The sequence below is a fragment of the Pygoscelis adeliae genome, unplaced genomic scaffold (genome assembly GCF_000699105.1).
Source record: "Pygoscelis adeliae isolate BGI_AS28 unplaced genomic scaffold, ASM69910v1 Scaffold298, whole genome shotgun sequence".
Taxonomy (NCBI): domain Eukaryota; kingdom Metazoa; phylum Chordata; class Aves; order Sphenisciformes; family Spheniscidae; genus Pygoscelis; species Pygoscelis adeliae.
This window is the reverse complement of record NW_008825303.1, coordinates 830,433-846,315: the sequence shown is the minus strand read 5'-3', so window position 1 is coordinate 846,315 and position 15,883 is coordinate 830,433. Positions and strand designations below refer to the sequence as shown.

Genomic DNA, 15,883 nt, shown 5'->3' with positions numbered 1-15,883 from the left:
GAGGGCGGGCGGGGGGAGGGCGCTTATCCCTGGGGGAGGGCGAGCCCGCGTGTTTGCGTGCGTCCAGGCGTGAGGAACGGTTAAGTAACGCGCATCCACGGTATTGGTTTGGGGCAGTGGTGTTTTTCTTGGTTTTAATACGAATAGCCCCACAAAGAAGTAATTCGGCTTTTTAAGCCCAGAGAGGTGAGTAGGTTTTGAATTAGTTTGTTTGTGAGGAAGACGGAAACAAATCTTTTCTCATGCCTTTCAGAATAGTTTGGGAAGATTGGCATTGTATCAAGCCTGAACATTGGAAGGGCTATGTTAAAAAAAAAAAAAAAAAAAAGACAGTTTAGAAGGTAAGGTCTGTGTAGAAGGCAAAATATCTCTTTTGTGAAAAATAAAACCAAGATGGTTGTGTTTTTCTTAAAATTCCAGCAAGTTCAACCCAATGTTTGGTTTTGATTAATGAACATCTGGAAGTGTGTAGCTCCATCAGAATTCCTCTTGCCAAATCTAGAATTTATGCCCTGTATTAATGAAATGGTTCTTCTTGGACTGCAAACAACATGTGTGTTTCACGATTGAAACCCAGTAGGGAATTAGTATATATGTAACTTGCATAGAGAGGGGATGTGGAAACGCTGTGTAGATAGCCTCTTTTTTTTTTTAAATAAATAATTATGTTCTTTGTTTCTCAGGGGCAGATGTGGCCTTTAATTGTTTGTGTATTGCAATGTTCTTGTTTTGTTTTGTTTTTTTTTTTTTATTATCAGGGATATTTCACCAAAAAATGGCAGTGAAGTATTTTTCTCACGCAAAATTTATGAAAGATATTCATTGGCTCCGAGCCTCTCTGAACTATGGCATTTATCAAACAGGTATATTCTGTTATGTTATAATTTTGTGCTGTTTGTCATCATCCTGTTGATACATAACCTTACTGTTTTGGGGGAAAGCTGCATGTTACCTGGTATGCAAGGATTTGTTACTGACTCCTTGGTCCAGCTTTACCTATTGTGAAACCTCAGAAAGCAGGAAGAGACTAGGTTGGGACCTCTGGTCTTTCGTGTCTTTTGGGGGGTAGAGTGGTATTTTGGGGGTTTTGGGATGGGGTTTGGGTTATTTTTTTGGGGGGTGCTGCTTGTTGTTTTTTGCTTTCTCTTATGTATACCAAAGAGGGATGAAGTTTGACCCACGCTGTTAACTGGTCATGGTAAGGATCCTGTAACCCATGAACCAGACCTAATCCTTTTTAGAGATTAATGTCTTGCTATCTGTCCATGTCTTCTCACTTTGTAGAAGGCTGACGGTAGTGTAGATTGAAATGGCTTTTACTTGTATCTTTTGGAAGTAGCCAACACTGTTTACATAGATCCAACAGTGTCTTAGGTGCAGTGGCAATACAATTAATTCCTTGAGTAATGAAGAAACTGTATAGAGTGTTAGCTGAAGAATGGGAAATGAAATTATGTGAACACAGGTGGTACAGGTAGTATTGGTTGTGCAGTTTCGATATCTTTTTATTTTTTTAAGTTGAGGAAGTAGAATCGACATTTGTTTCACATAGTGAAAAGCATAGCTCATGCTGCTGGATTTCAGAAGTTGGAGGACTGTATTTAGGCTATTGGGTTTTTTTAAGAAGTCATTAAGCTGGTGGGGAGGGACAAGTGTCTCATGGTGGATGAACATTCACACCACAAGGAACGTGGATGGGAGACCAAGGTAGCTACTGTGCTCTGAGTGGGGAGTTCAGCATGTGGAGAAATAATTTGTTGTAAAGGGGAACTACTGTATTTTTATGAACTGGTGCTGAGAAGGCGCATTTGAAGGGAATACCTCTCTACACCGCATGACTCTCTATATCCCACATCTTTACCTAGAGAAGGCTTTTCTGGTTCATCTCTGTTGGAGCAACTTTCCTTGAGCTGGCAGAGATGAGCACAGCCCTCACAGCTTGCTACTGGGTACACTGGATATTACTGTAGGATTCTTCCTTTAGATGATGTAGAAAAAGGGTTTCTGGAGCAGACACGACTGCGCTCAAGAGTGGAATTGTGTTCAGTTGTGTATGGTAGAAGTGGGTTTATAGCCAGAAAAGAAGTTGCAACCAGAAAAATTCAGAAATTGATGGAACTGGGTTGTGTGGCCATAGTCAAGAGGAAGAGAAATGGAATCTATTGGGGCAAATGTGAAGGTAAAAACCGGAGGAAATTTGCCAATTTTTATATTGGGGTTTCTGATAGATATTTACTAAAGTGTGTGTTCTCTCACCATAGAAGCTGTGAAGGCAGGTTGCTGATAAAATGAAGGGGAAAAATTTAAGCCGTCAGCTCAAATAAAGCATAATGCTGTAAATATGGACAGAAAAGCTCTGTCAGATTATTTTGGTTTGCACCCCGATGAAGACTGTGACAGCACTGCATACTGAAATGATCTTGATGTGCTGCCATTTCATTCAGTGCTGAATATAACCAATTTAAGCTGCTAGAATTTCTTGATGTTCCTACATTGGCATATCTGAGTCAGCATCTTGTCGCTGCTGCAGCTTAATTAAATTTGCCAGTTTGTGCCATGAGGATGGACACATTCTCATATTCAGAGAGACAGCTGTGAAGTATTATTAAGAACTGTGGATGTGATACTGCTGGGTTTGAATAACACTCGAGATGTTTTCTACTGCTGAAATCGTATCTTAAAAATATGCTTTTTCCAAGATCAGCAGTTAATGTTCATTTTGTTAACCTTAAATATTTTCTCTCTTAAGAACAGTTATTTTAAATAGAGCGGGGCTAAAATGGCCTTCATATACTGGAGTTGTTTTAAGAACCAGCTTTATAATGTTACTTCTTTGTTGTTGTTAGGGCAGCTAGGCCCCTTGCTTTAGCCCAATATTATTTTTGGCAACTGATTTCAGCATTGTTTAGAGTAGAAAATGAAACTCTCGAATTGTGTACTCTGTTTTTAGGAATTTCTTCATTGAAATCTGGAATTTCTATTGTTACAATTAAGTAGTTTTAATTTACTTCTTTTACAGTGAAAGAAAGGCTTTTTCTAGTTAAGTCTTACTCTTTTACTATCATAACTTTGACTCATAAGTTAGACCTTTCTAAGTGCAAACTGTTTCTGAACACCAGCCATCAGTGAATGACGAAATGTTGAGACTCTTTATCTTTTCATTAATGAGTGTTTCCAGAACAAGAAATCAGAGTTTCATATTTCACTTGCCACCTCAATATTGAGTATACAGACTAATATATACACTAATTCGTTTAAAAAAAAAAATTATTTTTTTTTCCATCTTTAAACTTGTGGCAAACCTGCTGTTGGTACTAAGGGTTAGTCTGATCGTCCAAGTGAAGTTTCAGAACAAGAAAATTCCTATGACATAGACTAGGAATTGGAATAGTACAGTATCTCACAGTGCATTTTGCTGGATTTGAAGCTTAGGCTTGCATGACTGCCTTTTATTAATTCTGACAAATATTAATATTTATGTGAAAATTGTAAGTTCTTTCATTATTACTTTTCTTTCAGAGAGGCAAAGAAAAATGTGGTGGCATTGGCAAACTCTTCAGAAAACAGACAGACTTGTAGCATGCAGGCTGCAGACTCAGTTGAGGTGGAGGCTAAAAGCACAACTGACAATCATCCTTTTCCAGAACCTAGACTCCCCTATCCATTTACCTCTTGTTTGACTGAGAAGGAGCAGAAAACATACTTATATCTGATGACTAAGTACTCAAAAAAAATAAACCATTTTCAAGTTAATGCAGCAAGTCAAAGAGAGTTATTCACGTATCTGGTAAGTGTGCATATATGTACATATGAACATCACAGAGGAGTCATACAATTTTTTTGTTAGAAAGAGTTAAGGAGAAGGTAGCAAAAATATTTTTAAATTCAATTTGTCGTAATTTCCTTTTAACATAGTATTATGAATGGTAATAAAGGTTTAAAGTATTCAGGGTAACATTTTTAATATAAATTGAAAGTGTATTTGGTTATTTCATTGAAAGTGGGTGGGGTTTTTGTGGTTTTTTTTGTTTTGTTTTTTAGTAGTAGTTTAAACAACTGATGGTGAGCATAGATCTTTGGTAGCTGATCAAACACCCACCCACCCCCCAAAAAACCCACATTTCTTTATGAGAAGGAAGTTAAGAGTTGACCTTAATTGTGATTTTAGCATTTCATAATGGCATGTAGCAGTCTTGTATAATGTTAGGAGACGGATACATTTTGATGCAATCCTTGACAGCACCCTGTAATGGGAACTTTCTTCATTAGCACGAGGGGACCTGTGCGTTCACCTTCTATGCTTGCCACATCAGTGCTTACAGGAGTAGAAAGGCACAGGTTCGCACTTGCTGCTCAGTCTCAGCAATGTTGTTTAAATAGGGAAAGGCTATGTCTCGTGTTGGTTGGAAGTATCATTTTAGTTGAATCCTGTGTAATGTAATTAATCAGCACGTGTTTTTGAGCCATTGCATTTGGTTTCCCATGCTTCCTTGTTCATGCTAATTCCCTTATTTTATGCTGTAACAATGGGAATGTCATTCCCAGGCAAATCAGTACCTACTGCGTTGTTGTTACTTATAATGTAATTGCTTATGAAGTCAGAGCTCAGATATCTTTGTGGCTCTGTCATGTAAACTTGCTCCAACAATGTCTTGCAACCTTTCTTTTTATAAACCACCAGTGTATGATCAAAAGAAGCTTGCTGTTTGTTGGGGGGTGGTGTTTTGTTGTTTTGGGATGTTTTTTAAGGAAATAGGCCTTGCAAAATATTTTTTTACTTAAGTGAAACTCTGAACATATGCAAAGACTTGCCAAATTGAGCAGCAAGAGGAACCTGTGCCCTCCCTCGTACCATCACCTGTACTACCTCTCTGGAAATTTTGCTGGTTACATACCTAGCCTACAGGATTCCGTTCTGTCTTAAAAAAATAAATTTTTCCTTCCCCCCAGCAAATGAAAGAAGTAGTAAACAATGAAATTGCAGAATTTATGAAATTTGCCCAGAACGCTGCAAAAAGCTGCGCCCAAGATTATGATGCCATCTCTGAAGATGCACTATGTTATACTGAGGTAATTACCAATACTGTGTTTAATTCCTTCTCTTCTTAAATAATCATCTTGGAATCGTCATTGAGATACATAGGCACTGCTCACGCGATCTGATGTTCCCTGAACTTCTGCTCATTCCACGTTGGGATTGAGACATGACAAGTTGCCGTTTCCTTTATGCTGTACAGCATGGCTTGGCCCACAGTTTATTGTAGCCAATAAGGTACGATATAAGTGAGGTCACTGAATACAATACTGTACAAATATTTGATCATCAATTAAGTAAATGACATCTTTATATTTGGGAAGGGAGTAATTGCATTTTAAGTATGCTTTTACATTAACAAGCTGCTCCCAAATATACACTACTGGACAGAATGTTAAGCTTTCCTCCACAGTAGCATGTTACAAAGTCACTGTAATCAGAAGTTACTCAGGCTTTAACCATAATCATCTGCAAGTTCATGCTGTGTTACATATCCACTTTGATGATTCTGAAATCAAACACGAATGCAACCTTATATATCGTTCTTGGTTTAATAGCACATTTCGGGAAAAGAATTCCAGAATACAGGTTCGTTAAACTCTCCCATCGGTGGGTTGACTTGCTCTTGCTTGTTTTCCCCGTAGTCTCTTGCCTTAACTGAAATGGCCTACTTATATACTTTTTGTTAAAATTTCAATCTTTCCTAGTAAGTGCTGCATCACTTTCTTTTACAGAATAAAACAGAAAAATAAATGTGTTTACTAGAGGGTAGAACATTTAGTTAAATTCAGAAGGATTGCTTCTATTTCACCATAACACTTTTTATTACCTGCATTTTCATGCACAAGATAAATGTGTTCTCCCGTTAACACACGGTTTGGGCACATGTGAGGACAAAAACCTTGCTTTTTTTCCTAAAAATTGGGATTGGCTTTGTAATTTTATATCTTACACTTGTGTCTATTTTTCTAAGTAATTTTGTCATCTGGTCACAAAATGTATCTCCAAACTTGAAGTCCTATTTATAGTTAAGTTGATATCCTGAGTTAAAAATGAAACAGAGGCACATATTAAACAATACTTGCAGAAATAACTCGTTCTAGTTACTAAATAAAACATTATGTCTTAAATACATAATTCAGATATCAGAAAAAATGATGTTAGGATCTAGAGTTGACATGACAGCAAGTTTCAACACATACAGAATCTTCCTGTGTCTTTATCTTTGTGACTTTTACCCAGGCCTACTGTAAATTAGGTAGTAACACAAAAAAAGTACTAGTCCCTCTGACAGTGAAGATAAATAAACTGAAAAGAAAATAATTACCTGGTTAAGTACAGTTCAAACTGTACTAAAATTTTTTTTTCTATGATTGGTCTGAGCCTGTGTGCATACATTGTTAAACTTGTGTATGAAGGGTTGAGGAGAATTTAGAATATGTTTCAGTTCTGATAGCAGTGATTCTAAGGCTATTATAGAGTTGTACTGTTATCTCTAAGTTTTTAAACACTGTCTCTAACTGGAAAAGTTGAACAAGTCTGTTAGCAGTAATCTGCTAAATATATCTGTATTCTCTACAGAAAGTGTATGCAAATGCAACTTGCAATTGCAGAAAAAACTTTTCTAAATGAAATTCCTATGAAAGACACAAATGCATAAACTATTTTTTCTTTTTATGTTAGGAATTATTCCGTGCTTGTATTGGACATGTGCAAAAGTACCCTGAGTTTTACATGCTCCAGGAGATCATGAGTATCATGGGAGGAAAGTTTCATACACAGTTGACCTTTAGGCTGGAAAAAAATCTTCTTGTAATGGTAATATCTTACATATACATCTTGTTTTGTTGTTATTTTCAAATAAGTAGAATTACATGTGGATTGTGTTATGCAACGATTCAGGTTTTTTACAAGTATTATTCAGTGCTTGGGTTCGGAGTTATAATTTATAATTAAAATTGTTAATGAAAACATTAATGAAATTATTTTGGTAGTAAGGCTGTTAACACCCTTCACTGTATGTTTGCAATAAAAAGATGATATTAATATAACACTAACTTTATAATGTACCTGTATAAATTCTTAATATTTTTCATTATAAGAAGTGCAATGTTGGGTCAGCGTGATTTCAGTTAAAGCTATTTTCTGATACTGCTTGGTTTCTTCAAGGGTACAGCAAGACGTGGTAAAACAGATTTCCCTACCATGCCTGTTCAACTGCCCACAGATTATAAAACTGTTACATCTATTGTAACTCCAGAAAAGAAGGCTTCTATTATGCACAACGTAAGTAACCTTTTTATTGTCATTTTTAAGGCATATTTTGTAGAGAAGAGCAATGTGGTTCTTTTTATGTGGCAGCATCCCCCCCCCCCCGCCCCCCCCCCCCCCATCTTACACATCTTGTAGCATAGGAACATATACTGTATCATTATTTGTTTAGTATTTCATTTACAGCAATCACACTGCCCTCTTCAAAAGTTGGGTTATTACCTTTTGGACCTAGTGCCTCTTGAAGGGACTTCCTCTGTTCCCTCAGTGAAACATTAGAGAGGTCCTTAAATTGGAACACACTGTCTGTGAAATCTAGGTAGGATTGTTTATTACAGTGTTCTTTTTAAACTTCGCTTTGCAATTTCTAAGCTGGCCTCTGTGCGTGTGAGTGTGTATACATACATATGAATGCATGTAGGTGTAAAGGCTTCTGATTTAAGAAAGAAGTCCTGAGGGTAAGAAGAAATACTTTAGACTGTCTAGTTTTCTGAAAAGTCGATTAGGTTAGCTTACCCTGGGAATTTCTTTTGCTAAACAGCATAAACTCCTTTTCTGAGTTGAACAATTTTTAGATTCCATTCCACCTTACCATTAAATATCTGATATTTCTGTTTGTGTTCTTCCACAGAGAAAATCAATGAGCTTTTCATCCTGTAGAACTCATTTTTTGTGCCTGTTTATTCCAGCTAATTTGTTATCCGCTAATTTAAGGAGTTTGTTCACGTATCAAAACCCAAACTTTCAGCAGAGGCACTGTGATTGCAAAGACACTTTTGCTTAAGAAAGTAGCAGAGGTGACACAGGAGGATGATACATACCTCAAGAGATGTTATAGCTATAAACAGAGAATATTTCTGATGATGTCTCGGGTGGCAGAAAAAAGAACATAGCTAGGTTTTTCTCATTTCTCTCTCATGGTCCTCAGTTCTGGGCTTCAGTTACCTTCTTAGTCCTTGATGTTCTCCTCCCACCTCATGAGCATTCCTAGCCTCTTCTCATTATGGAAACCTGTACTCATAATGTTTAATAATTTTATAATTTAAATTCTGAATTTGTATTCTTCATGTCTTTATATTTGTTTTAAGATTCTTTATATGTAATCTATATTCAAACAACTGCGCAGTTTTAACCATATTTTAATGTTAGATGTCTTTATTGTGCTATTACTTAACTCATAAGAAGATCTGTAATATGTGCGAGTGAATGTTGTTTTTTTTCTTCTGCAATGCACTCCCATATTTCATAATCACCTAAATTCCTATTCAACCTAGTAATTCAAATTAATAGGAATGAACTGAAAGATACAAGTTAAGAAGATATATTTTCTCATGCTGCAAGGTGGATGCATAAGATTCAGCCAGAAACGTTCAGGGGAATTTTTTGCTTTTTCATTTGATTCTGAAGCCTAGCACAGTGGTGGTATTTGGGCATTTGGGGGCAGAGGGGGTTAATCTGTGTTTGTTTGGGCTTGGGGTTTTTCTTAGGAATTTAAATTTATGTGTGTCTTTCTTAAAAACGTTTAAAAATTTAACTTTTTTCTGTTTAGGATATTAGTTCAGATTCAAATGCAGAAAAACTTGCTTTGAAATACTGTCCTCAAGTTGTTTTAAGTAATCAATCATTATTTACTTTACTGAATAATCATGGACTAAACTACAAGGAACAATGGGAAATTCCAGTTTGTATTAAAATGATCCCTGTTGCAGGTATAGTATGTTTTTGTTATAAAAATTATTTTTTTGTCCGTGAAGACCTTTATATATTCTCATAATCCTTTTCAAGTTGACTGAAGAACAGGAAATTAGAAAATCCAGTAAAACCAACTGCGGGAAGGTAGGAGGTAGTCTGGTTTAGTTCACACAATAATAGAATAGTTTAATTTTGGTTTTATTTGAAAAAGAATGAAAATCATAATTGTAATTATAAGCTCAGATTTTTACCTTTTCTGAAGAAGCAGCACTCTAGAATGCAGCCGTAAGAAAATAGTTTCTCTTAAGTACTTCAATGTTTTTAATGTAAGGAATCAAAGTAATGAAATTTGAGTTACTTAGTTCACACATCTTAAAGGGCAGAATTCTGAAGTTAATAGTTTTCAGCTGTTGGCTGGTAAGGAGTCAGGGACCTTTGTGTTCTAAAGAAAAATGTTTAGTTCAATCAAAGTTATTTTAAAAAATGGACTTAAAAAAATCCATTGCTATAGTTTGTCCTCTGTTTTCAAGGAGGAAAGCTGATAGCAAGGTCATTTCGTAGTTTTCTACACCTTGTTCCACCTTGTTACTGAGAATAGTAACAATCTCTAGAGGTATCACCATTAACATTGAATTTGGACATACGGGTATGTTCCACTTGGGGGGGGGTGGGGAATCAGTTAAATGTCCTTTTGCTTTTCAAAACTGTAAGCTCTGATTCTTGGAAAGAAAACAACTGCATGAAGCTGTTAAAATTATCAAGTGAACGGATTTCAGTAAGCTAAAAAAGAGAAATTCTGAAGTTTTATGAAAAAACAAAGCAAACCTTTTCTGGAATTAAAAGGACCTATTTACATCATAAAATAATGAATAAATAATTAATGTCCATGGAGATCACTTTTCCCATTTGCAACAAAAAATGTTTTGAATAAACTGATTAACTCATCTGAATGCTGTACTTCTAGTCGTCAAGCACTCCATCAGTAATATGAATGTAGATTTCCTCTCTTGTTATGGTTTTGGCTTGGTTTTTTGTTCGTTTTTGTTGTGGGGGGTGGGGTTTGTAATACACCAGGGTTTTTTTCATGATGAGTGTTTATAATGATTGCTGTCTTGGAATGTCTGTGTTGTGTGTATTTCACACAAATTTGTATAGCAGACATCTGGATCGTAGTAAATAAGCTGTCAAATATTTGCAAACCTCACAAATTTTGCACTTTCCTACGTGAAATTAAATTACTTCATCTGTAAAGATATGCCTGACTCCTTTTATATCAGCTTTACATTTTTTAAACTTAATTTTTAGATCCAAAGTTAATACCTAAAAGGCATTCAGAATATTGTTACCAATATATACTGTTTCTTGAAGCGTTTCTCCTCTCCTTCCTTTTCCACTTTTCCTGTAACCCACCTCTTGCATTAATGAATTTTTTTTCATCCACGGATATTATTTTTTTTCTAAAACAGTGATAGTATGTTCACCATGTGCCTTTGCTTTCTGTATGATATTGGGCAGGGTATCACTGTTATTTCTGGATGAATCTATGAATGTTTCATGCGTAAGTGTGTTAAGGTGTAAACAAAAGAGTGGGGCAGCAGACACAGTGGACATAGTTACTGATTAGAAGCAATATAAACTGCTGCCATCGCTTCGGGGCAATGAGACTTTAAAAAAAAAAAGGTTCATCAAAGGAAGAAAAAGATCTTTTTGGAAAACAATACATTTGATGATATAATGCAGCGTAAGGAATGATGAATTCTAAATTCTTATTTTACAATTCTCTATTTAGAACTGCATTTAAACTATGATCAGTTGTTAATGTGGTGTGTATTGCTGCTGCAGGATCCTAATAATTCACACTGTATGTGGACATACTTTTGTTTTCTGTCGTTAATGAACGAGAGGATAGTTTTTCATTTCTTCTAGTGTGAATGTGGAATGGATTTGACCATAATTGGAAGTTGAAAAATTTGTTATTTAAATTATACAAGTCTTTTTTCCTTTCATTTAATATGTACTCAATCCCTTTTTGTTCTTGAAAAGGTAGCAAACCAGCTAAAGTGGTTTATGTTGATTCACCCCTGCTGAGAAAGGAAATGACAGTAAGAGAGAAGAACCAAATCTTCCATGAAATTCCAATGGACTTCCTAGCAACTAAAACATCATATGTTTCAATTTCTGATGTATTGATGGACAAACCAGCTGAGGACAGTCTGTTTCAGTGGGATGTATGTAGCTTCACCTCTTACTAAAAACAAACAAACCCAACAACCTATGTTATAATTCCTAAGTTACTTGTTCTGTGATAATGAAGGAAAATTTAGGTTTCCTGTTGGTAGTTTTTCTGCTGTTGAGTTACGGACCCTATGTTTTAAAATGTCTGTTTAGTTCCTTTAAATGCTTCTATTACATCGGCATCTCGGCTTTAATGTTTACTTCATTAAAATGTATTTTGATCAGTTTATTTAAGTGGGAAGAGTTTTATGAACTTTATTTCTCTTTTGAAAGACGTTTCAACTCCTCGGACTTAAGATATTCAGTGTTAAACACCTGAAACTTTTTTTTTTCCAATTACTGTCCTTCTCTCCCAACAGTCAAAATGTGGATAGTAGAACATTTTTCATGTTTTCAATTTGACAGTGTCTCATTTGTGATTAACACATTCTATTTCTTGGTTTATTTGATTTTTTTTTTTTTAAATATTATTATTTTTGCCTCCCTGTGTTAAGATGTCTTCTGATACCTACCAGTACAGGAAGATTCCTCTTCCAGATGACACAGGGATGGACTTCGATGATGATGTTACAGAACTGGAAACTTTTGGAGCAACCGTCAAGCTCTCAAGAACGTCTAAAATGGAAAATACTTTTCCTACAGTTAGTAACACAGCTAAAGTTTTATCACATGGCCTAAAAATGGGGAAAAAAAATACATCCACCATAAACAGTGGAGGTGAAGAAGAGAAAAACACCATTTTTGAGCAAGGAGTTTCAGCATGTGTCAGCACGCAGCTTCCATCATTAGATGGCATTCTATGCTTCAGCCCTGAAGAAAATTCATCTTGTACAAGCTTTAGTTCAGAGGAGGTAGGACTGAACAAAGCACAGCATGTCATGACCAAAGAAGTGCATCATTCGTCAGGCAATGAAACAAAACTAAATACTCTCTCTAATGCTGTTAGTTACAATAAAGAGTCTGATTCTGCACAAAAAAATGAGACTTACACTTCTTTATGCAGCAGTGACACGGATGAAGAGCGTTTGATAATTGATACCGAATGTAAAAACACTGATTGTTGCAAAAGGACTGTATCAAACACTGTTTCACATACCTCAGCAGAGACTGCCAAATCACCTTCCCCCACCCAGATTCCATTAGCAAGCATGACTGATTGCTCAGATATCATGGATCAGGGAAAAAATGCCTCCAGAAAGCCTGTAAGAAAGTTGTCCAAAGAATTTGATCCTGTCGGACAGATTTTGAAAATGCAAACTGAACTTCTCAAGTCACCTTCCCAAAAAGCTCATGAGCAGCCGGTGGTGAGCTGTGATCATTCTAATGCTTCACCAGCCCATGTGTCTCAATCTCCAAAACCTTTGGTGACCTCTAGCACAGAAACTGTGCCAGCCCCTGCCTCAAATCCCAACGGCTCGTCTAGAAATACCTGGACTTGGCTTTTTCAGGGAGTGCCAAAGAGTAAGTAACTGTGTTCATTGTTTAAGGAGGAAAATTTCAAATTTTCAGTAAAACCCAACAGAAAAGCATTTTAACTCCTTCATCTGAAGAACATCCTAATAGTACCTCTGTTACATTTATTCAGAGATGTGACTTAATTTTTTTTTTAACAATACCTTCTCTGTGTGAGAATTACTTGTACATGTAAGGGAGCATTTTGGGAGTCGTTTGTCCACAGAGGTGAATGTGAAATATTGTTTTACACTAGTGAAACAAAAAGTTGTTATACATGAGGTTTTTAAGCAAGGAAAAGAAATAATTTGGTAGTGAAATGAGTTACTTTTCCTCAGAAATTCAAATATTTGAGTAGTCCCGTCTGCAAAAATAGTTTCTTGTCGATCAAAAATATGAAATTAATTTACATTTTCTGTAGAAGAAAAATTAAGCAAATTATGCAATTAAAACTTGAAAGAAAACTTGAAATTTGGGTGTCAGTTCTGAGATTCCCAGTTCAGTTGCTGTTTCTTAGCTCCTAGCAATCTTTTCCAGAAGACTAATGAGGACTCACTACAAGCCACCTCTCCAGGTTTTCAGGCATTTAGCTGGAAATTGAACCTGTGCTACACCCAGACCTCAACCGAGAAGTCTTGAAGGTCCTAGGGATCGTGACCTTTGAGGTTTTTCTCACACGCCTGAGTTGTGTCTGAGCTCTGTACAACTGAAGTTGGAAGCACTTTATTGTGTTAGGTAAATTGACAGGAAACCAGGCAGGTTGCATCAGGACAGATACTCTTTTTCTCAAATATTTAATTCCAATGAATCAATGCTTTTGGTGGGAAAATGTTTCGCTGGTATTTTCTGACTAGCTGTGCATTTGATCACCTAGGAATTAATCTTAATTACTTACTTAATCTGTAATGGAAACAGTTAACACAACTAATTTTGTTTTAGTTGAAATTTTGTTATCACAAGTAGTCACTAAAAGACGATGTCTCCTCCCTCAGTTTGAAGGGTTGAGCAGCATGGTACTCTTTCTATTTCTCCTTCTCTTAAAAAGCCAGAGTATGGAATTCAGGTATTTGATAATAGTAAATATATATATTTTTTTTAATAGGGGTAGTAAAACCAGTATCGCTAAGATGCTGAAGTGTGACTGTGAAAGAACAGAAAGCATAATTCTACAAATTGAAAGTTCTGTAGCAAGCAGATAAGCCTTTATGCATGTCTTCTTTGCAGAAAGCCAGAACTGAGTTAAATATTTTACAACCAGAAAATTATTTCTGGTCACTTGGATGATAATATCTCACACAGTATACATTTATTCAAAGATGCACTAAACTCTAAATTTAATGTTAAATGTATTTGTTTGTAGCCCTACAGCAAATACCTATTTGTAGTTGTAGTTTTGACACATATTTCCATATATCTGCAGGACAACAAAACAGAGCTGAAAAAATTTTCAATAAATAATCTTAAACAAGTCGGAGTTTATCCTTGTTTATTTTAAATGTTCTGTTAAAATACCTCTAAGGGATGCAGGGATGTTTGTTAACCTACCTCAAAGCTGCACTTGGGGATCTAAGAAGTGTTTCTTTTGATATGCTAGTATTGAAATAGAAGTTGAATTGAAGCAAACTCAATTTGGAACAGAAGCTTATGCTACCGTCCAAACCTGAGGCTTGAGTTATTTCAGTAACTGATAAATGGATGGCAGCTCTCAGGAGGCATTCATTGTAAATAAAATTTTTGTCTCCTTTGTGCTGAGTGACTGTGGCTTAAAAACCAGCCTTTGAACTCCATTTGTACAAGAATGGAGTCTCACAGCTCTGTTTGTATAAGAAATACAATGATTAGGATAAAATACGTGGAATATTTAAAAATACACTCTTTAAAATTTATAGCTGGACATTTTCCAAATTTCTTTTTTTTTAATACGTAAGTGACTTCTTGTGCCTAATGAGATGGTTTTCACTCCAAAATCTTAGGAAACAAAACAGATCCTATTAAAAAAATTTAAAAATTATTAAAAAAAAAAAAGTCTACTGCAAGAGGAAAAAACTAATTAGCTTCATGTTAAAGAACGTGCAAGCTTGTCATTTTCTGTTTTATGTATTTTCTATAGGAAAGCTGCCAAATGAACTTCAGATGCTTGAAGAAGACCCTTCAGAGTATAAAGCACCTCAGGATGGCAACCTTGTGTACAAGCTATTCAGTTTGAACGATCTGTTGTTACTTGTGCGTTGCAGTGTGCAAAAAGTGAAGTCAGTGCCACGATACCATAAAAAGAAAAAAGCACAAAAGGTACAGATTCTGCTTTCAGTTTTTTTGTTTTGTTTTTTAAACGGTTATGCTCAACTGGCATCTCTGGGATTCCCAGTCCTTCATAGCATCTGTGTTTTCACTCAGGCAACTAGTACATTCAATTGTAACTCTACAGTGTGTGTCTTTAAGTAAATATGTGTTGTAGGAAGAGAGGGAAGAATGACTTGTGATCTCTTTAAACCTACTTGATTAGAAGATAAGCAAGTGTGATTCTGTGTTTCTTACTACAAATGCATTACAGTAATATGCATAGGTAATTATACTCATGTAAACTAAAGTCAGTTTGAACTATTCTTAAAAGTTAATGCAGTAATTAGGGTTTTGGGCCAAGGCTTTGAGAATGTTCATGATCATAAGTACTTTCAAGCAGGATTCAGCCTTGCTGTTACGCCTAGTTAAGCAGAGAAATAGAAGATAGAATGAACAACAGAGGACACATTTAAAGATAAAAAGAGATCCTATTCATTCTGCTTGAAAAGACTATGATATACATCTTAGCAAATTGTCTTGAGGAATAAAATACTTTAAATGCAAATGTTATCTGAATATTCCATGAAACATCAGGAGAAGGAAGGCTTATTCTGGAATCCTCAGGAATTTATTTTTTCAAGAGTCCTCTGAATCATTCAATAAATTTGATGTGGTATCTCCCTCCCCAGAATACCAGAGTTATGGTAGGCAGGCATTTTGTGAGGTGTTTGTGCTTTGTTGAAATGGAAATAGATCTTTGTCATTCTAATTACTTGCTGAGGTTCTGTGCTCAGATTCTTCTTTTGGAGAAATACCATCTCTTTGCTATTGATCCGCTGCTTATAAATGCCTGTGAATAGCTGCTTAGTTCGTTCATCAGAAACTGAGCACTGTTGTTTATTTTTTAAAATTCCTGCT

General features: G+C 35.7%; 1 protein-coding gene across 1 annotated transcript in view; it reads left to right on the top strand.

The window, feature by feature from the left end:
• Nucleotides 1-763: 763 nt before the first annotated feature.
• Nucleotides 764-15,883, top strand: part of ICE2 (interactor of little elongator complex ELL subunit 2) — a 26,530-nt gene continuing 11,410 nt past the window's right edge. Inside the window, exons 1-9 of the mRNA XM_009330045.1 lie at nt 764-863; nt 3,520-3,787; nt 4,951-5,070; nt 6,719-6,853; nt 7,205-7,321; nt 8,856-9,015; nt 11,042-11,226; nt 11,728-12,694; nt 14,796-14,974. Of these exons, the coding sequence (XP_009328320.1) occupies nt 3,581-3,787; nt 4,951-5,070; nt 6,719-6,853; nt 7,205-7,321; nt 8,856-9,015; nt 11,042-11,226; nt 11,728-12,694; nt 14,796-14,974 (2,070 nt within the window). The 5' untranslated portion in view covers nt 764-863; nt 3,520-3,580. The remainder of the gene's footprint in view (nt 864-3,519; nt 3,788-4,950; nt 5,071-6,718; nt 6,854-7,204; nt 7,322-8,855; nt 9,016-11,041; nt 11,227-11,727; nt 12,695-14,795; nt 14,975-15,883) is intronic.